The 22,183-nt window shown below is 42.0% G+C and overlaps 1 protein-coding gene across 1 annotated transcript in view; it reads left to right on the top strand.

Annotated features, from left to right (window-relative positions):
* The window catches only part of LOC135937277 (microtubule-associated protein futsch), a 47,636-nt gene that overhangs the window by 21,752 nt on the left and 3,701 nt on the right, over positions 1–22,183 (top strand). Inside the window, exons 2-5 of the mRNA XM_065480402.1 lie at positions 10,188–10,286; positions 10,625–10,797; positions 10,860–14,282; positions 14,594–22,067. Of these exons, the coding sequence (XP_065336474.1) occupies positions 10,188–10,286; positions 10,625–10,797; positions 10,860–14,282; positions 14,594–22,067 (11,169 nt within the window). The remainder of the gene's footprint in view (positions 1–10,187; positions 10,287–10,624; positions 10,798–10,859; positions 14,283–14,593; positions 22,068–22,183) is intronic.

The raw sequence follows: 22,183 nt of genomic DNA, 5'->3' as shown, positions 1-22,183 counted from the left end.
CACTCCTGGAGAGAATTAGCTAACTAAACAACGCTCAACTCGTGCCACCATCAATCTTTCACACGCGTGAGACTCAATGAAAACAGCCGAGGGCTGCAGCGTCCCCGAATAATGACTCTTGTGCTCAATATACCAGCGGATGCAAATCCCAAAATCCGCAGCCGTTGGACCGCCCGCAGACAATGAATCATTTTCTTGGCTTATTGAGGTCAGCTGTCTAGAAATCTCTCATGATGACGGCCAAGCAGCCGGCTGTGTTGCCATGGAAACGGGCAGAGCAGCCTGCTGGCCCAACCCCCTCAACCCTTTTACTATCAATCAATGAGCCTGCCTGCGAGAAAGGTCAGTCGCCGGTCACCTGTGCTGTTGGCAGACGCAGTGGCGCCAAGGCAAGTTCGATAAAAAGTAAAATGCTCTCTCATGTCGTTTGTCAAACGGCGTTTTTCGCGTCAAGAGAAGAAAGTGAATGAAATCCGACGATGCGACGCTGCTCGTTTCGAACTGATTGGACATTGACGTAAGAGGGTGCAAGTCATTTATATCTTTTCTCGTTAGGTTGAAAAATAAGTTTGAAGGTCGATTTCTCGACAACGCAGATAGCTTCAAATCAAAATCTATATTTAAGGATGTGCACTTTTGTTTGTATCCAGAAAACTTAAACACACAATTACTTGCCGTTTGGATGCTAAATATTGTGTGAGGGATTTTTTCAGGCTTGGATAAAAACGATACCTGCAGTAATTAGTTTTGCACGAATCTTGAAGTTTTGAAAGAAATCAGTGGCATCAAAAAATCTGGTATACAAAATAGAATTTATCTATTGATTATTTAATCAGAGATGAAGAGGCTATTTTATTTAATCTCTGTAATCAATTTGAACCCAGGGTGGCTGTGTTTTGAAGGAATGCTACCAAATCAAATAATCTTATCCCAAGAAAAGGGGTTCTAAAAAAGTCTAAATAAATAAACTTACCAGGTGCGTCATAGAGGCGCAATGGTTAGTCTTTAGAGAACATCTTAAGGGATAAATTCAATTTCTTACTGCAAAACTACTAGCCAGACTGGAAATTTGTGTTTGATCGGAAAACGGTGCCCTCGAGATGCAATGTTACGTGAATTACCATCAAATTTGGTCAATGGCTCCCCGCTGACCACTCGAAAAACTGGTATCACACTATAGCCGAGAGCTGGAAACTAATTAATTCCGATTCAATAGCCCAGATTTCGGCCAGACAGATCGACCCGCTGGGCACTGTGCAAATATAATCAAAGTTTTTCATCACACACACACAAAATGCAGTGTTCCGCTCCAATTATTCATACCAATATTCCATTGTTCGGAACTTTTTTGTGCGAGAGGTGCCGAGATTAAAAAGCACGAGCGGAGGAGAAAGAAAAGGCATTTACCGCGTAGACGCAGAACAATGATTTAAATCCTGGCCAGATCCCACCTCTGAAGGCAAAGTTTTGCAGCAGTTTTTGCGCATTGTTCAAGAAGGGTCGTTAAAACTTTAGCGCTCACACTTTTTGTATGCTTTTTAAATGCGTGATCATAAAGATGGCTTTTGATGTGATTGAGCATACATCTTGATAAAGTTATAGACGTTAAAAAACTGTCAGTTTCAATCGAATTTGTCCAAATTTCGGACAAAGAGTACTTTTGAGACCGTCTTAGACGTTCTTACGGTTGCTTCCACGTATTTTAACATTCACTGGACAGCTTTTGTTGCTGAATTGTGTTGCCAAATTCATGAAATTTTCTGTGTCTTGCACATTTCTATAACATCATATTTATCTCTGTCTTTGAAGTTATTATTGCTGCGCGACAGAGCCGATCATTAAAGCGTGCAAACGCTTCTATATGAGGCAAAGGGCCATCTATATCGGCACCACTGCGCGAATTTAACGAGCACTCATCGCGCTGCCTGCAATTTTGCACCCCTCTCGCAAATAAAAGGCCGAGTTGCTCTAGACTCTAGACTACTTTACATTTTGTTCGTAATGGGAAACACGAAACGCCGCACGAAACTGGAACGGATGGGATTATTTTCTAAAAATGTGGTGGCCGGGCCGCAGATGCTTTTCGCTGCGACCGCAATTCCGCTGCTCTGCATTTTTCCGCTTTGCGCCGAGGGGAGTTTTCAGAAATGTGTAATGTTTGTAATGCAATTTCTCGCGCGGAGGAGCTGAAGTGAACTCCCTGGAGGAAGAGGCAAGCACGCGAGTCTGATAACGCGCTCTTTCTCTCACGAGTTACTCCAATTTTGTTCTGTTTTTTACATTATTTGCCTCTTCTCGCATGCAGTTCAATTTTGTCTGAAAGAAACTCCCTCTTTCTCGTCTAGGGAATGATTTGAAACAGATCTGAGGAGTAAAGAGCTGGAATTGAATTTTTATTGGAGTGAGAACCTGGATGTTTTTAAGGCGTCTCAACTCGAGGTAGAAAAGCAAGATTTTTTTCTATTCTGCGCGGAAATAAAAATAAATCGAAAGGCGTGTTATTGGGCTATACTGTATTAGCTGACGGGACGGATCTTTAAATATTTACTTCTTCGTTAGATTGATTTCCAACAGTTAAATAGGTCCTCAGGAGCTAAATATAAAAACTTTCTAGCTGACTGAAAAAAGAACAGCATTCGCCCCAATTTGGCGTTTCCATTTCAAGCGTATGAAATAAACTTTTTGCAATCTATCCATATGAAGACCTAATTGAAATGCATTTAATTACAAACTTACCTGACACCCTTTCAATCAAAGCAAACAATTGTGCTATGAGTTGGGCAAACTTGTCAGTCAGGAGAGCGGTCGCCGCCGCATTATTGTTGTCTTTGCGCTGCATGCGATGCGGCAGTTAATTGAGTTATTAGACGCGAATATATGCGGGAGTGGCTTGTGCGGCAATTGGCAAAAACGCGCCCGTGGCCGTCATTTGCATAAGCAAACACGCCGTTCCCCCATGCGCGAGGCTAAACGCCATTTTGCGGCTGCTGAATGCACAAATAACCTAATTATTAGCATGAGTTACGGCCCTGCAACAGACATCTAGCAGTAGTAAAAACTGCTGGATCCTAGGGCTGGAGTTATATTCACGCAGAGACATTGTCTGCATGCAGTTTGCGATTGTGGCGCCTAAACCTCATAGCACACTTGGCAAGCTATGTTATGGAGCAAAATGAATAAAGCTCATTATCTTGAAAGCAAAACTACTCAAACAGAATTAATGTTCATCCGGGATGTGATTATTTGAATATTCGACTAATTCTAATAGCCATTATGCATTTCACGAATTTTTATAGGCTAGTAAAAATAATATTGAACTAGTTGATTTTGAAACTATTGTGACTAGAGCATGCGACATTTAAGAAAAAAGACAACAAGCTATTAAATCATTTATGTGTTAGTCATGATTATCCTCCGCAAGAAACTAGAAAAATCGTTCTAAATAACCATGAGCTCGTTTGAAAAATCAATAAATTAATCTCTTACATAAATTTTCATAACCCTCACAGTTTTACGAAATAGGAGCGTGCCGAACCCAAAGCGGTCGATATTGAACAACATAACTCTTCCTTTTATTGATCATGCATTCCGTCCGCGTGACGCTGTTGGAATTTCATTGGAAAGGGCTCGGCCAGAAAAAAACAAAGTATTATTGACTTGCTGCCGGTGTGCGCCAGCTGATTGATTTTCATTGCACCTGCCGACGCGGATATATGAATGTCTTCCCTTTTCTTTCTTTCTTTCTCAATTTCTTTATGCGATGGAAGATCGGGCAGTCCTTTCCTTTGTGCACGACCGGCTCACGATATTGGTTCGGCGGCGTTGTTTCAGTAATTTATGGCGCCCCCGTGCACCAATTGATCAAACTGTCGATGCTGCGCGTGCGATGAATTGAGGTGTTGCCAAAAAGGCTCTCAGGATCCTCCAAAGAAGACAGTGGTATTTTCTGTGAAAGTAAAATTTAAGTCACTCTGAAAAATTGCGTTTAAACGACGTGGGGACAATTGGACCCAGGCAAGTAGACACTAACTTTAAGACTATAGACTTTTTATTACTCATCGAAAACTGGCATAACTTTTAAATCTTCACGCAAACAGGGTGTGACAAACTACATGAAAGCAAACTGCGTGCAATCAAAGTTAATGACTCCCTTTGGAAGAAACGAATTCCTGGCTTGCGCACACAAGCAGCTAATTTGTACAGTTTTTTTCTGCGACAAATCAAAATAGTTGGGAACGCGATCGTGAGAGGCTTCTCGCAACTTGCAGCTGCTGCCTCTGCAAAAGTTTTAACTTAATCCAAGAAAGCGATGGGCCATGCCTTCAATCCAATCTCGAGACTTTTACGTGATTGATTTCTATTATAAACCAAAGATGTGAAGGTGAAGTTGGTAAATTAAATGACATGAGAGTTTATTCAAACTTGCATTTGTTTGGCAAAGAATCAAAATAAACGCTTAACTACTCGGAATTTTACTGTATAATTATTAATTTTTCTTTTGCAGCGCATTGCTATATATTTAATTTTAGTTCAAGCACCAAATTATACTCCATTTTGCTCTCCCCGTAATACAAGTCATAATTTAGGCTTAGCATTTCCGTCATTCAGAAAACATTCTAAAATATACTTTAGCATCTTCTTTAAATATTCTGACTGAGAACCCCAGATATATTCTACGCCTGGGCAGGAAATGTTTTGCAAGTAATGTTTACATCCGAAAAACTCCATCCTTTAGCGCACTAGCATAAAAAGCCACTTCTCAAATAAATGAAGAAAAATGTAAAAATGTAGTGTCAACAACAGGAACCCCCTTTCCTTCCTGTGTAGCTAAAATATGAAGAAATATAAGGCACAGAGGCATATCCCAGCAAAAAGGAAAAGGAGAAAATGAGAGAGAGCAGAATATTTATTGCGTCTAAAACCACTCGAGGGGTTGTGTAAGAAGGTTGTACTGATTTTAGACATGTGTATTATTTTCCAGATTTCGTTTAGTTAAAATTGTCTCTCTCTCAATACAATGGCAGAACACAAACATGTCTAACGCGTATTTTGCAACTCCATAAATGAGATCTTTTCAATATGTCAAATACTTCAAATTGTTGAACGAACAACAACAAAGCTTCTGTCACGTGGTATAGAGTCTAAAAATGCTTTGAAAATAATTTGTGGTAAACTAGAGCAGCTCCTACAAGCAAGGCTGCGTTTGTGGTTAAGTTAAACCGTTTTCAATGGAGCGAAATTGAACCAGTGGCCAAAGTGACAAAATTGTCTTGGTCGGGTGTGACCTCGTGTCGAGAGAATATCTTCTCTTCGTCGCAGTAGCAGTCGCTTTCCACATCGTGCATATTAATCACGGCGCGCAAGAGATAATGGCGAAGCGGAAAAGAAAGATTCGGCCGCACTCCCCGCATTCAGTTGCCCCAGACTTGCAAATGAACGATGACGTCAGAGTGGATTGTTAAATTCACTTGGGGCTAAAAATAACGCGTTCATTAAGGGAATTACCGCCGGTGCAGGAAATGCTCAGCACAGTGTGTGCCAAATTATGAACCAATTTAGAGGGAGACCCTATTGGGGAATGGAATAAATATACAAAAATCGTCGACAGCAGCAGCCGGTGAAGTGCTCGCTTGGTGAATAATCGCACTGGGGCTTCAAAACAAGTGACGGTACACATTAGTCCAACGTAATATATCAGGGGAAATGTGAGGCCCGTTGGCTGCAGCAGCTTATTCGGCGCAAATACCAAGTTGCAAAACCAAAGGCCCCCTCATTGGGTGGAAAGTAGACATTACCTTAGCAAATAAATACGAAAGTGCGGCTAATCAAGTGAGAATAAAATTAGTTTTTGACAATATTGGAGAGTTCGAGTGTAAAAGGTGCCGAGAGAGTCAATATTCATCAATGTTGAGCGAGTCAGCCCTTTTTTCAGTTAGATCTTATAATCAATCTCAATTTAACCCAGCAGTCAGTCTGCAAGCCATAAAATGGAGGATTATGGAGTATATAAGTCATACTATTCTAATGATCACGATGGTTGGAAATGGGAATTGGCTCATCTCTTGGCTCCAGTGCAGTGATTCGATTAAACCTCTTATTGACACTGCTTCCATATAGTCGCAGAATCAATTAAATGCGCCGGTCTTGGGCTTACCCTTTAAAATCAAATCAAACTTCTGTCCCGGGTCCGGGCCACAACGCAACTTGAAGGAAGACGCAAATAATTAAGCAAGAGGGCGGCGAATCTTAGGCTTTTGCAGATGTTCTTAACGATTTCTCTAAACGTGTTATCTTGATAGCTTTACGACGCACTTTGCTGCTTGAATCATATATGAGAGGCGTATGCAGAGGCAATTTAATGCAGGACGGAAATTAATCCTGCAGCTTTATTGCTTTCATTTTACTGTGTATGCGCAAAGGTGGAGAGGATGTTTGTATTTGCATTGTAAAAGCATTCCTCAGCCAATAAAACAACAACTGAGCACCATTTTTGTAACTGCTACGGAAACGGAAATTTATAATGCCGCATTTTTGAGCAAACGGGCAACAATGCTATAAGAAAAGTCTACTGCCGACGTTGTTGTGAGCACCAGCAAGGCAAATAAAACATATTTTATCCGAGGAAATGAGGTAAAGTGCCGCAAGCAGTCCTACCATGCTAGGACTAAATTTGATCAGCTCATGATATTTATGTCACAATTAAGAGATGCGGGTCGACAAAAGCTTTCCAAAGGTTACACCAACGCCCTTCCTCCTGTACATTTGCGAGCCAGCCAATTTGTAGTAATGTACGAGGAGCCACCGCCAAGTGTACTGCTCACAAAGTCAATTGAGCCACGCCCTGGTAAGCTAACGCGCAGATAAAAAGGTCTGTGCATGATTGACAGTGAAAAATTGTGTACCCAGGCTTGGGTCGAAATGTATGCAGGACAAAGAGTTGGTGCCAAATTTTTTTTAGTAAGTTGTGCTTCTGCTCCAGTGCACAACATGGCGACACTGAGCTCCTATGTGCTTATTTTGTGGGACAGGCAGTATGAATGAGTCAACATTAAAAAAGAAATGCTTTTTATATATTCATTTTGGCCATTTCTCTCTAGTAATACAGTCGCTTTGAGTTAAGCGGATATTTTGGCCAAGCTCTAATTTACAACTAAAGGGAAACACCAATGATAAGGACAGTTTTAAGTTTTAAGATAACATTTTTACTTGAAAAGAAAATTTAGAAAGCTGAATTATTTGTTTTGTTGGTATGCAGTCTTGAAAATTCATGAACAAAAGATTATATTTGCTGTTATTCGAAAGAAAAAATTAAAATAGCGCGGCAGCCGTTCCCTTTGCACTTCCTTGTCTCAGGGCCGTAATTTTTATATAAAAAATGATTTTCAAATACTTTCCTTTACTTCTGCGGATCCAATATGAGAAGGAATCAGTCACACGTTTTACAAAGTAACAGTGCTCTTTCTTCTTTCCGCGTCAAAGGGATGTGGATAACAGATTTTTCTTTGAAAGCTCGCTTTGAAAAAAAAGTTATCCAGTCTTCCGACGGGGAAAGAAGGTAATAACGCTGCTACTTTTTCTTTAGAAATTAATTGACAGATTCTCCTTTCATGAATTTTGCATGACTGTATAGATTGTGTAACTTTTTTAAGAAGTAAAAATTGACCAAGTTGCGAATTTCAATTTTCAATACACATTGATATTAAATTAGTCTGGAAATTGTAGAAATTTTCAAAAACTCTAATTGTAACTCATATCCTATTCTAGCTCATGAATGAAACGGTTTAAATATGAAAAAATAAAAGCTCATTATACACACTGTGGATGCTGCTTCTAGTTTCATCTTGAACTATTTGTAATGAATACAAAACTCGTTTGAAGTTCCAATTTTTCTCTACTATTTCCCCCAATTGGGCGTAATTTCAAAATATGCGTAAATACAGTCTGAACTTCAAATGTGCGTGCCAGTTTTGCGTTATCAAAAGATGCTAATGACATCGATCATCTGGATCTACGAAAGGAAAAGGATGATGACTTGAGAGAGGCAGAGCAGGCCCAAACTAGCAGTAAAGTAATTATACACGCGAGCCGTGATGATGGGGTCCAATGCTCTTTATGACAGCCGCGGCGTAAGGAATTCATTAAGCAATAGAATCTTGCGTCAAGCGTGCTATTAACGTAACTGCTGAGTAAGCTTTTTCATGTTATTCGTTCGCGATGTAATTGCGACAAGGAGTTTTCGCGAAATGTTCGCTATCATCTCCCATTTCAAAAGAGGTGAACCAATTAAAGAAAAAAGTGGCTCAAAAATCTGGATACGAGGGGTGCATGCTACCGTTCTAGTCATTTTATAACTTTTAAGATTCCTTGAAGCCGGCGGGAAGGGCTAAAGCAGAATAAAGGACCAAAGGTAAAAACTTTCTTGGAGAACTACTTGTGAAAAGTGTAAATTTACGTAAACTAAATAAAATGGGACACGGTTATATTTATTTGACAAATTGTATCAACTGATCAATTGTAATTAGCGTATTTATATTTCTTTATCAACGCAAACTTAATAGTGCACAGTGATATGAACAAATGTTTAAATTAAAATATGTAAAATGATTAATTTTTTACCCTTACATATTTATTTGACATGATTGCGATTACTATATAAAATATGCCACCCAGAGAAATTCCAGCATTAAACACAAGGTTGACAGATAGCAGGAGGACAAAATAAGGTCACTTATGTTAGCTCGAAAAGTAGAAAGAACGGAAAGAACAAAAGCATTCTGTTAACGATCCCGGCACGTAGCCACTTGACATTCTCAAAAGTAAAAAAGGGCTTAGCACTTGAGGAACACTTCTTTCAATTTAAAAGACACGAAATTAGAGTCTTTCTTGCTCATGTTAAGAGGACGAACGGGCGGCTAGTGAATAATTTAATGTCTCAGCAGCAGAGTGGTACTCGAGTCGCAACTCCTGCATTATTTAGTCGGTCTCGCTAGTTTGGACAGTGCATTCTACTTTTCAACTCTGACCTGCAATTAAATCCGAGTTTAAAAAGACCTGCACTCCGATGCTACCTCTCACTCCAATGGAGCGTAAAGAAAGAGAGAGATAAAATACACACAGGGACATCATGTGTTGCTCTCTTATTTCCCGGCCTGTGTACACAAACACATTAGACGTGCATGCACGGCTCGGTAGCCATGGAAACAGGATGGCGAATCGATTTTCTCTCACGTTCACGTCTTTTTAAGTTTGCTGTTAAGGTCGTGGAGTCTTGCATTTGGTGCACGTGCAGAAATGATATTGGATTTTTTTGGTCAAATGTAAGATATTGCCGTTTGTTGTGCTAGCCAACTTGTAGTGTACTGGCTCGAGCGTGACATTTACTACAAAACTATGTCTCTGCTCTCAACATGTTACTTTTCTGCCGCTAAATATTCATGAGAGGATCCAAGTTGCAAGTAGACCGACGTCAGCGGCACAATAAGAACTGATTTTGTTTCCACTTCATTGACAACGACAACTTACAAATGTAGTCTACCCTGGCTCTGGTGTTGCGCCAGGCTCTAAGCACAACATACTTGCAAAGCCGGATTTTCAACACAATAGAATAAAAATGGAAGCTGGCATTTTAAAACTTGTCTATTAGGCGACATTGACACTAATCGATCATCCAAAGCTGTCAATGAGACAAAGATCTATCAAAAGAAACGAGCACATATATCTACCTAAATAATACAGTTATTGGATGCACTATGATATATATTATGTTAGGCGTGCAAGTTGTGGTTAAAGTCAAGAATGACTGCGGTGAGTGCGTATGGAGGCGATATGTGATGAGGGTAGAGTAAACGTTCCCACATATGAATATTTTAACCCTAAAGCCTTTCGCAGCGGCTCACAACTTAATTCAGCCACCTCCAGGCTGTAAAGATAACGCCAGCAAGGGATATGTAAAGCGGCAGACAAGAATTTAGCACTTACCGCAGCAGTTGGCTTGAATCTCTATAGAAGCCCGTATCAATTAAAATTGAAATTTAAGTCTTTTCACGATCAGTACCGTGCACCACACTACCAGAGTGGCAAAATGTGAGCTATGCAAACCGCGCAGCATTTCTGTCGAGCACGTTGCATACTCATTTTTATAAAGGCGCTATTTCAAGTTCTTTACAAATTATTTTCGTGTGTTTCAGGATTTCTATCGTGGGACTCAGACGTTTGCCACGTTGACTTGGAAAAGGAGCTTTTGCACCTTGCAGCTCAAAATCCAGACGGAGAGGAATCCAAAAACGGTAAACTAATTTTTGTCTTGCAAGTCGAACGGCAATTTATGCAGTAAATTTAATCGTAATTTTTGGAAGACTTCTGATATGTTAGTGTTATTTATAATGAAAAATATTTTCTATATAACGATTGCATAAAGCAAAAAGATCATTACACAATTAAGTATCAAATGTTCGAGATTTAACAAATAATTAGATTCAACAACGAATGTATTTCTGTTGGAATTATTTACATTAATTTGCAATAATTGCGAATTTTATAATTTTATTAATTATTATTTTATAAATTTTCAACCAACACAGTTATCCATGTGTTTTAACAGGGCAAAATATTGTTTCATTCGCAGGAGAGCGACTTATTCAGTTCGCATCCGAGAGCCTGGTGACTGAGGTTCTTATTCAACCCCAAACTACGACTTTGATACAATGTGCAAGGAACTTGCTGTCAAGTTTTACGAGGCACCGACACATTATTCACGCCGGCTACACTTTCGCTGGAAATGGCTCCTGGGCATTGCAGGTAATAAAACGAGTGACTGAGGAAAGTATTTGTATATTAAAATCGATATTGTTATATTTTAGGATGGCACTTTCTCCTTGCTCGATTTCTTGGACGCCTTGCGAGAGCCCGAGCCACAGCGAGTTATCAGAGCTTACGAGAACAACGTTTCTATCGACATTCAGTGCTCTGCCGAGGGCGAATGGAGCACTGCCAAGATCACCAAAGAGCCCGGAACAAAGGGCTGCATGGTCAGAGTTAACCCGGATGACAAGATGACTGCCGGAAGCCCCGGCATCACGCAGTTCGTCGAATACATTTCAAACTTCTTGGTTCCGGCGCGGATCGAAGAGCTCCTAGAGCCTTCAGATGTCGTCGGCAACATCAGATTCAGCCATCCGACTCTCTATGTGTTTCCAGGAGGTCAGGGTGACGCAGCACTCTTTGGAATCAACGGATTTAATATGCTCGTGGACGGCGGCTATAGCCGCAAATCGTGTTTCTGGGATTTTACCAGGCACCTTGATAGACTGGACGCTGTGATGGTAACCAGAATTAATAACAGCAACGTCGGCGGCATTGCTTCCGTGCTAAAGAGAAAAACTTTGGGTTACGTTTATCCTCAAATAGGACACTTTTTCTGTAACATGCAAGAGAGAAGGTCGCTGCCTTCGCCGGACGGAGATAAAGACCGGGACCCACTATTGATCGACCTGCTAGACGAAGGACACTCGCTTATTGCGAATCTGCGCCTTCTTGAACTGAAGCCGCACGCTTGCTACAGGGATTCTGTGATTGAGCCAATCAACCTTTACCACAAAGTTGGTCATGGAAAATTGGACATGTATGTGCTAAGCCCAGCCAAGGACTCGAAAGATGTCAGAGAATTTCTTGCCAAATGGTCGACAAACGACCAAAAATTATTCACTTCAAAAACGTCGAAATTGGACTCGCAGTTCCCGCTGTACAACATGACGTCAATTTGCGCACTTCTGGTGTGGCAGCCTGCGAATCCAACTGACACAATTACGAGGATTTTGTTCCCTGGCAGCACGCCTCAGCACAAGATTTTCGAGGGCTTAGAAAAAATTAAGCACCTGGAATTTTTAAAATTCCCGACTTGCACTGCCAAATCAATGGCGCTGTCAGCTGCACCAAAACCGAAATCGAAACTCTTCGATAAGCCAGCAATTGAGACCAAAGTGAAGAAGATCACACCTGCTATCGAAAAGTCTATTCCAATTGAACCGAAATCAAAGCTACTTGAGGCTGAAAAAAATAACAAGAATAACTTGTCATCTCAAAGGGTAGAACGCAAATCAACTTCCAAACAAGAAGACAAGAAAGACTCTCCACCCACTCCAAAAAAGGCTGTTGAAGCCAAGCCAAAGATCGAAAAGGTGAAAAGGTCCAGGTCTCCTACCATTCCACCAGCCAAGAGTGATAAAGAGGCAAACAATCGCAAAGTGCTTGAATCAAAAATAGAAAAATCTAAAACTTCAACAGTAAAATCTGCGCCTAAGCGAGAGCCACCAAAAGAAACTAAGGCGGTTAGTGAAAAGAAATTTGTTTCTTTAAAGAAACCAAAGGCAGCGCCTCCAGCTAAGCCATCGCCTCCTGTATCGCCTAAGAAGCAACTAAAGCCGAAATCTAGTCCTAAAAAAGTCTTAAAGAGGGAAGTAAAATCAACAACTAAAAAAGTAGAAAGGGTAATAAAGGCAAAAGCACCACCTGCTTTGGCTGACGAGAAGCCTGGAGAGAGCAAAGTGGAAACTGAAGAGCCAAAACCAGCACACGTAGAAATTGAAGCTGTTGATGATGTTCTTACAGCCACAATTGTTAAAGAGGTGGAAGCAGCCGAGGAGCAGTCAGTTGAGGCAGCTGACGGTGAGGCTCCGAGTGCCTTGCAAAGCCAAGCGGAAGATGTGACAGAGGAAGATATACTCTCAGATAAGCAAGGCGATGCTGACGAAAAAGTATCGGAAACTGAGGGTGATATTGACACGCAGGTTGACGAAGAAATGGTTACTGATGATGGCGAAAATAAACATATCCGTGATGAGGAAGAATCTGAGAAGGAAAGGGCAAAGAAAGATACTGCAGAAGCAGAAGGTGTTGATGCTCAAATTGAAGAGCAGGAAGAAGAGAAGCAGCTTGAAGCAGACGTACCTGAAGTGACAGATGCTGGCGTTGAAGTCACTACAGAGATAGTACCAGCGGAAACTCCGGAAAAAGAGATTGAAATTAAAGAGGGTCACGGAGTACAGGATCAAGAGGTATTGGACGCCAAAGACGAGCCTTTGATCGTTGAAAGAAGCGAGGAAATAAGCGCAGATAAGCTTCCTGAGATAATTAAAGAAAAAGAAGCCGAGGAAGAAGTAAAGGATACTGCAGATGAAACGGTTGCTCCAGTTCAAAGTGATGAAAACCAAATAGAAGTTAAAGATGTTACCCCTGAGCTTTGCGGCGTGGTTGATGTGATTGCTGCAGCCGTTGCAGATGAACAGACAGTGGAAGAAAAAGACGGAAAAGACATAAGTGAGGAGACGAAACAAAAAATCGAAGGCGAAGTGAAGGAAATAATAACTTCTGCGCAGTCAAAAGTTGCTGAAGAAGATGCAACAAAAGAAACCAGGGAAACAGAGTCAGTTGCAGTAGAGGTTGATGCACCTGATACAAAAATCGATATTTCATCGGAAAAACAGAAAGAAGACTCTCCCCAGGAAGACAAAAAAGATATTAAAATGGAAGAAGGCACAAACACTAAAAGCCAACCTGATGAAAAGCTCTCAGCAATGGAAACCTCTGCAACTACTGCTCCTTCAATGCCTGAAGATGAAAAAATTGATGACAAAATTATTTTAGATGGAATTGTGGAGGAGAAAGTCGAGGAAAAATTGGTCGTTGCTGAAGTGAAAGAAGCTGCTCCCCCAACCATTGAACCTTTGAAAGCTATCCAACTGGAGCAAACTCATCTACAACATCACAGAGATTTGGTTAAAACACCTGACGAGGTTGCCGATTTGCCCATGCACGAGGAAGTTGATGGCGTCTTGTTTGATAGTTCTGACGATAAAAAGAATGATGAAGACAAAATTGAACAATCACCAGAATCATTGGCCAATAAAGCTGCAGCAAAAATAGACGAAAGTGTCCCAGAAGAAAATATTAATGCAACTGAAGTAGCTGCCGAGGGCACAGAAGTAATAGAAAGCACTCCTGAGCAAAACGAAGAGCAAACAAAGGAAATTATTGGCATTAAGGAAATGCAAAAATCTGCTATTGACGAGAAAGAAGTTGATACGACATTAGAATCGAAACACGATAAGAAGCCAACAGAAGCTGGCAGCAGCCTGCAGAAAGATATGGACGAAGACGTTAAAGAAGAGGTTGATGCCGTTCCAATTGGCCATTATCATGAAGTTGAGGAAGCAGTTGGCCAAGAGATTAAAAATGTCGGGGATGAAAAGAAAGACGAAGAGAAAAAAACTCCTTCCCCAGTCCAGGCAAGCCATTACTGATAGTTGAATAAGTGTTAGGATTAAATTTAAAACTAATTGAACAAAATTCTTAGCTTTATATTCATCTTAAAAATCATTGTTTGCTGATATTAGTTTGGCAAAATATTTCACAACTAATTATGGATAAAATTTAATTGAGTTCCACTGTTTATAAAGGTATTCACTATGAAAGATGGAACTTAATTCTTTGGATGTCTAAATTTATATTTTTTTAACATTTCATTAAGCTAACGTAAATAACGGAATACACTTTCGAAACTAAACTATTTCCTAACAAAAACTTTTATTTGTTTTAGGAAACAAAAATCGACCAGAAGGATGATGATGCTGTAGACAGTGCTGCTGCACAAAACGGTTTAGAGCTCAGTGAGTTTGAGAAGGTGATCGATGAAGAATATGGCATTAAAACCCAGATGAAGCCCGCAGCTGAGGAACCATCAATAAAAGCTGAGGCGGTTGTTGAAGTCCAGAGTTTAAGTATATCAACCAAATTTCCCGACAAAGAGGCGCTAGATATTGAAGAAAAAGACAAGGAATCACCTAAAGGCGATTTAGAGCTTGCAGAAGTTGAAACAGGAAGCGATGGACATCTAAACGATCTGTCGCGAGAAAAGGATGAATTTATCATTGACATTGATGAGAAAGGATCCGACGCTGTTGGCAGGCGTCTTTCGCAAACCTCGCCGAAACAGGATTTGAAACTCCTTGAGGAAGAAACAGAAGAGGCTATAAAGGACGAGCCAAGAAGTGTCGAACAAAAACCCGGCTTAAGTGAATCCGATAAAATTGCTCCAACTGAGGCTTTGGACGAGACCACAAGTCTTAATCAGCCAGAAGCTTCAAGAGAAGAATCAAAACAAACATCAAGAACCCCTTCTCCACAAGTGGACACTTTGCCTGAAGCAGAGCCTAAAACATCTACAGAAAAATCAAATTCTCCTTTGCCCGTGGCAGTTGATCTAGTTCAAAGAGAAGATCTTGCAACACCTGTATCCACTGAACCATCAAAAATTGCAACTGTAGGCGAAGATGGATTCGTAAAACCATCCGATTTAGCTGGTGTGAAGCAGATCATTTTGGACTCTACCGAAACAATGCAACTTGATTCCAAGAACATTGTAAGCCAAGGATCTACTGACCCAATTAAAGAAGAGCTTACAATGCCTAAGTCACCACTTGAAGACGTGACAGGTGGATCACGACCTGAATCGGCTGAACCCATGAAGGAGGACTCACCAAAACAAATGGAAAAATCTGATCCAATTATTTCATCACAACCTGAGCCAACTGACAAAATGCTCCCAAAGGTTGACGCAATCTTTGATGATAAACTTTTGCAACATCTTGGCTCAGCAGGAGATGACAAACAAGACTCAACAGGCGCAAGTCATTTGGAACTCATTGAACCAGCACAGGCAGAATCTAGAGAGCACTCTCGACCGCAGTCCTCCGCAAAATTACACATGGAGGATGCTACAAGTCCTAAACCATCGGAATTGGCCAATGTGGAATTGAAAGATTCTTCCAGGCCTGTCTCTTCAGATGAAATTAAGGCATTGTCACCTGAACCAATGAAAATCGATTCAGAAACATCTCGTCCAGTCTCCGCGGAGCTAGAAAATGATGATTTAAAGGGAAAATCTCGGCCAGTGTCGGCAGAGCTGGAAAAATTAGAAAATAATGATATTACTCTACCAAAACCTGGATCGAAAGAAGGTTCTCGTCCCGAATCAACAGAACCTGAGACTGTTGCAAAGGAATGTTCAGGGCAAGACGAAGTAAAAATCATAACAAAAGAACATTCTCACCCTGAATCAGCAGAGCTATCAAAAACAGAACCAAAAGGACTTTCCAGGCCTGAATCTACCGAGCCAGTAGTATCAGATTCAAGAGATCACTCAAGACCTGCGTCCACAGATAAGAAATTAGTGGATTCAAAGGATCAATCGAGACCCGAATCATCAGAACTAAAATTAGCTGAAGAGAAGGACAATTCGAGTTCGAGACCAGTTTCCGCAGAACCAGCAAAATCAGTTGCAAATGACCAATTACAACTAGATCTTACCGAGTCAAAGGACCAAACTAAAACAGTTTCCACAGAGCCACTTAAAAAAGACTCTACAGAATCTCTCCAATCTGAACCAGCAGCTGAAGTTAAGGATTCAAAGGAGCCCTCACGGCCTGCGTCCACGGAACTACCAATAGCAGAATCAAAGGAGCCTTCTAGACCTGAATCTGTAGAGGTACCAAAGGAGCCTTCTCGACCAGAATCTGTAGAGGTACCAAAGGAGTCTTCTCGACCTGAATCTGTAGAGGTACCAAAGGAGCCTTCTCGACCTGAATCTGTAGAAGTACCAAAGGAGGGCTCAAAAGAGCCATCACGGCCTGCCTCCACAGAAGTACCGAGAGCAGAATCGAGAGAGCCCTCAAGACCTCAATCTGCAGAGCCAGAGAAAGCAGACTCAAAGGTGCCCTCACGCCCTGCGTCTACAGAACTGCCGAAAGCCGAATCAAAGGAGCTTTCTCGACCTGAATCAGCAGAGATAGAAAAGGCAGGTTCAAAAGAGTCATCACGGCCTGCCTCCACAGAAGTACCGAGAGCTGAATCGAAAGAGCCCTCAAGACCTCAATCTGCAGAGCCAGAGAAAGCAGACTCAAAGGTGCCCTCACGCCCTGCGTCTACAGAACTGCCGAAAGCCGAATCAAAGGAGCTTTCTCGACCTGAATCAGCAGAGATAGAAAAGGCAGGTTCAAAAGAGTCATCACGGCCTGCCTCCACAGAAGTACCGAGAGCAGAATCGAGAGAGCCCTCAAGACCTCAATCTGCAGAGCCAGAGAAAGCAGACTCAAAGGTGCCCTCACGCCCTGCATCTACAGAACTGCCGAAAGTCGAATCAAAGGAGCTTTCTCGACCTGAATCAGCAGAGATAGAAAAAGCAGGTTCAAAAGAGTCATCACGGCCTGCCTCCACAGAAGTACCGAGAGCTGAATCGAAAGAGCCCTCACGACCGCAATCTGCAGAGCTAGAGAAAGCAGATACAAAGGAGCCATCACGGCCTGCGTCAGAAGAACTAGCAAAAGCTGAATCCAAAGAGCCATCTCGACCTGAATCTGCAGATGTAGCAAAGGATGGTTCAAAAGAGCCCTCCCGGCCAACCTCTACGGAGCTACCGAAAGCAGAATCAAAAGAGCCTTCTAGGCCCGAGTCAGCAGATGTAGCTAAGGATGGTCCAAAAGAACCCTCCCGGCCTGCCTCTACTGAGCTACCGAAAGCAGAATCAAAAGAGCCTTCACGGCCTGAATCAGCAGATGTAGCAAAGGATGGTTCAAAAGAGCCCTCCCGGCCAACCTCTACGGAGCTACCGAAAGCAGAATCAAAAGAGCCTTCTAGGCCTGAGTCAGCAGATGTAGCTAAGGATGGTTCAAAAGACCCCTCCCGGCCTGCCTCTACTGAGCTACCGAAAGCAGAATCAAAAGAGCCTTCTCGGCCTGAGTCAGCAGATGTAGCAAAGGATGGTTCAAAAGACCCCTCCCGGCCTGCCTCTACAGAGCTACCGAAAGCAGAATCAAAGGAACCTTCTCGACCTGAATCTGCAGAGGTAGTGGCCAAGGATGGCTTAAAAGAGCCCTCAAGGCCGGCGTCTACGGAGTTACCAAAAGCAGAATCAACCGAGTCATCACGACCTCAATCCACAGAGCCAAAAAAAGCAGATTCAAAGGAGCCCTCACGTCCTGCATCTACAGAATTACCAAAGGCTGAATTCAAGGAGCATTCTCAACCTGAATCTACTGAGATGGCTAAAGATGGCAAAAAAGAGCCCTCAAGACCTGCGTCTACAGAAGTACCAAGAGATGAAGTGAAAGAACTATCAAGACCTCAATCTACAGAGCAAGAAAAGGCAGGACCAAAAGAGTCTTCTCGACCTGAATCTGCAGAAGTAGTAATGGATGACAAAAAAGAACCATCACGGCCTGCCTCCACAGAAGTACCAAAAGATGAAGTGAAAGAACTATCACGCCCTCAATCTGCAGAAAAAGAAAGGGCAGAGTCAAAGGAGCCTTCACGGCCTGCCTCAACAGAATTAACAAAGGTTGACTCCAAAGAGCCTCCTCGACCAGAATCTGCAGAGGAAGCTAAGGATGGCTCTACAGAGTTATCGCGGCCTACCTCCACAGAACTTCCAAAAGTTGATTCCAAAGAGGCTTCTCGACCCGAATCTGCAGAGGAAGCTAAGGATGGCTCAACAGAGTTATCGCGGCCTACCTCCACAGAACTTCCAAAACTTGGATCTATTGATCCTTTACCGCTTCAATCTGCAGAGCCAGAGAAAGCAGGATCAAAGGAGTCTTCCCGGCCTGCCTCAACAGAAGCACCAAAATCTGAATCAAAAGATCTCTCTCGACCTGAATCAGTAGAACCAGTCAAATTAGAGTCTAATGAACCATCGAGGCCAGTGTCAACTCAAGAAGAAAAAATTGATACCAAGCAGCCATCTCTGTCTGAATCCACACAGCCTTCTAAAGCTGAATCTTTAAAACAAGATTCAACAGAGGCTTATTCTGTAACCGATGCAAAAGAGAATTCGCGTCCAGAATCAACACAGCTAAAATCTGATTCTAAGGACACATCTCGACCTGAATCTGCAGAGCCAAAAAACATCGAATGTAAAGAAGAATTGCACTCAGTATCACAGTCAAAAACCGAGTCTTCAAAATCAATCCCAGTAGAACCTGAAATTGTGGAACTGAAAAAAGGCGCTGTTGATGCAGAAACGTTAGGACGACCTGAGTCAACTGAAATGGGGAAAATTGCTGCAGAAGTTTTATCAAGACCAGAATCAACTCAGCAAGGTTCAAAAGAGGCTTCACGTCCAACTTCCACCGAGCTTCAAATCACCAAACAAAGCGATAAAGCACAGTCTAAGGATGAGGATGTAGAGCAGAGTGGACCTTCAAAAACTTCTCGACCTGTATCAACTGGAGAAGAGGAAAAATCTCAAGAACCTGCAAGTTCAAAGTCAGTTGAACAAGTTAGTGCAGACAAAAATATGTTGCAAGAAGTTGTTGAAGATTTTGCACTTTCCAAATTAGAAACAATCCATAGCGCTTTGGATTCAACAAGTTCTAAAGAGACAACCCAAGAGCAATCTTTACCCTTGGCGACAAATTCAGATGAACAGTCGTGTAAAGAGAGCAAAGAAACAATAGAAATCAGGGAAAAGCCTACCATAGTAAGTGGTGAAACATATCAGGAATATTCAGAGGCCAACACTTTGACTTCAAGTGAAAAAACGGATGATTTGACGAGCAAGAAAATGGATGCACTATTTACGGATGACAAAGAGATCACAAAATCTCCCTCACCAGAACCTGAATTAAGAGATATCGAGTTTTTCAAAGAGGAGAAGTCTCCATCACCAGCTCCCTCAATAAATGAAGCTAATGCTTTACTAAATGGGAAGCCTCTCTCTGGAGCTCCATCACCATTACCACCACTGGATACAAACGAAAAAATTCCCGTGGTTGAAGCTTCCCTAGAGCCCATTTCACTTGCAAAGATCGAATCTGAGGATAAGGTGTCAGTTCGAGAAGAAACCCTTTCAGCAGAGTCGATTACAAAAGAAGTAGAAACGACAGAAGTGGATGCACACATTGAAAAATCCGAATCTCTGAAAGACTTAAAACTCGGATCATCCACAGTAGCTTCTTCCTTGGCTGAAACCGAGGGTGGAAACAATTCCTCTTTACTGACAAATACTGAGATTCAAAGTGCTCAACACGTACCGACTGAACCGAGCGTCTCACTATCGCCAATATTGATTGCAGATGATTTTACTCAATCAAAGGAAGCAACTAGTCTCGAAAAATCACCATCTCCCAGCCGGACAGTTGTTGAAGAGAGTAAACTCCCAATCAATGGACAGGCGGAAAAAAGTGAACCAATACAGTTCGTTAGGAAGTTGTCAGATGGAGTGTCAGCTTCCCCAACTCCAAAGGATCTTGACGTATCTGGGTCAACACCACTGCCAATGGAGCATTCAAGCAATGATAAACAAAAGTCAAAATCTCCTTCTCCAGCTCCATCTCTCATTGATGAGAAGAAATCACCTTCCCCAGAACCTTCAGTAAAGGACAAGGATTCAAAGACGCCATCTCCCCAACCAACCAAGCTAACTGAATCTAAGAGCGAAGAGGAAACACTAGAAAATAAAAAGAAAGCAGAAATAACACAGTCACCTATACATGATGAAAACAAAACCTCGCCAACAGCGCTCACACATTCGATTCTTCAGGAGGATGAAAAATCTGCTGAGCCAAGTAAACAGACAGCCGCATCACATAGCGCAGAAAAGACACCTTCACCATCGGAAGTGTCAGACCCAATCACAGCAAGTTACATTGAAATCATCAACAAGTTGCAAAGCGACTCAACTGAGAGTGGTGGTGGCAAACCAGTTTTAGCACAAATCGATGACCCAATGACAAGGTCAACTCTTTTCGAGCAAGACATTGATTCTTCTGATGTACCTGAATACGAAAAAACCCAAATTGGAGCAGAAATTGACCCTCTACAGTCGGGTGATGAGCACACAATTAAGAAAAGTCATCATCGTCTAATGCTAACTGCAAGCAGTGAAGATGGTGGTGGTGAAACGGAGTTTGATACTGTTCCCTTAACTTCACAAGAAAAAGGCATCAAAATTGAACCTGAGAAACCCACAGATGTCGGTGAAAGTTCTACTGTGCGAGTGAGCACACCACCTTCAAGCAGTGCTGAGAAGAAAACTTCTTCCACTGGAGTGAATGTGGACAAATTCTCAATTCCAGAGGATGTCAAAACAATTGAAAGAGCAGTCGATAAACAAATAGAATTGGACCACTCATCAATATTCGTCGCAGCTAATGTTCCACTAAAAGATGATATTGAAATTAGCTCAACTAAAATGTACGATTCAAGCAAAGTTAGTAACACTGAGCGAGTACCTTCTCCAGGGTATGAAAGTGACCACGATAATGTTCCTCCTTCTCCTCACAGTGATATTAGCAGTGGTCAAATGTCCCGGGATCCTCACGTCTGGGACGACAACAGGTCATCGTCAAGGCAGAGTGAGATCAGTGATAAGGATATCTCATCTCCACCTTTTACGACGTCAAAAATGAAATTTGACGTGACACCTCAGTCAGTTATGACTGGTTCCTTCTATGGAGGTCTCCCTGGTGATGAAGAGTTCGCTCCGATCGAGTCAATTGCAAAGGATGTCAAAGACTCAAAGAACCAAATCGCAAAGTTGGGTGAAATCGCTATTGCGACTGAGAGTGCTGTGTCTGAATCGCTCCCTATGGCTGGTCCTTCATTGAGCTCTCAAGAAAAAGCTGAGCCAAAGTCCACCAGCACTGCTCCAAAAGACCCCATCGAGAGTTGGGGAAAACCTTTAGGTCTTCCATCCCCAGCCCCACCAGCAACGAACGACACAATTGGAAGTCAGCATGGAACGCCCAAAAAGGAGAAGACTGCTGCCGCGAAAAAGGCTGTAGACAGGTCGAAAGCCAAATCAAACAAGGACGCCAGCACTAAAAACAAAATCCCGACCAGCCCGATGTATTTCGATCTAACATATGTGCCCCACCACGGAAACTCAAATTACTCGCAGGTCGAGTTCTTCAAGAATGTACGCGCAAGATATTACGTTTTCAGCGGTATCGAGCCCAGCAAGGAAGTCTACGATGCTCTCCTCGAAGGCAAACAGTCATGGGATGAAAAGGATTTAGGTGAGTACCTTAAATTTATATATTGAAAAAAATATTTTACGGTTAAAACCCACCAAACCGTGATATGATCAACAATAAATCTCCCATTATTTGCATAATTTAATCATGAAATTTAA

The sequence above is a fragment of the Cloeon dipterum genome, chromosome 2, assembly GCF_949628265.1.
Source record: "Cloeon dipterum chromosome 2, ieCloDipt1.1, whole genome shotgun sequence".
Taxonomy (NCBI): Eukaryota; Metazoa; Arthropoda; class Insecta; order Ephemeroptera; family Baetidae; genus Cloeon; species Cloeon dipterum.
This window is presented reverse-complemented; position numbering and strand designations above follow the sequence as displayed.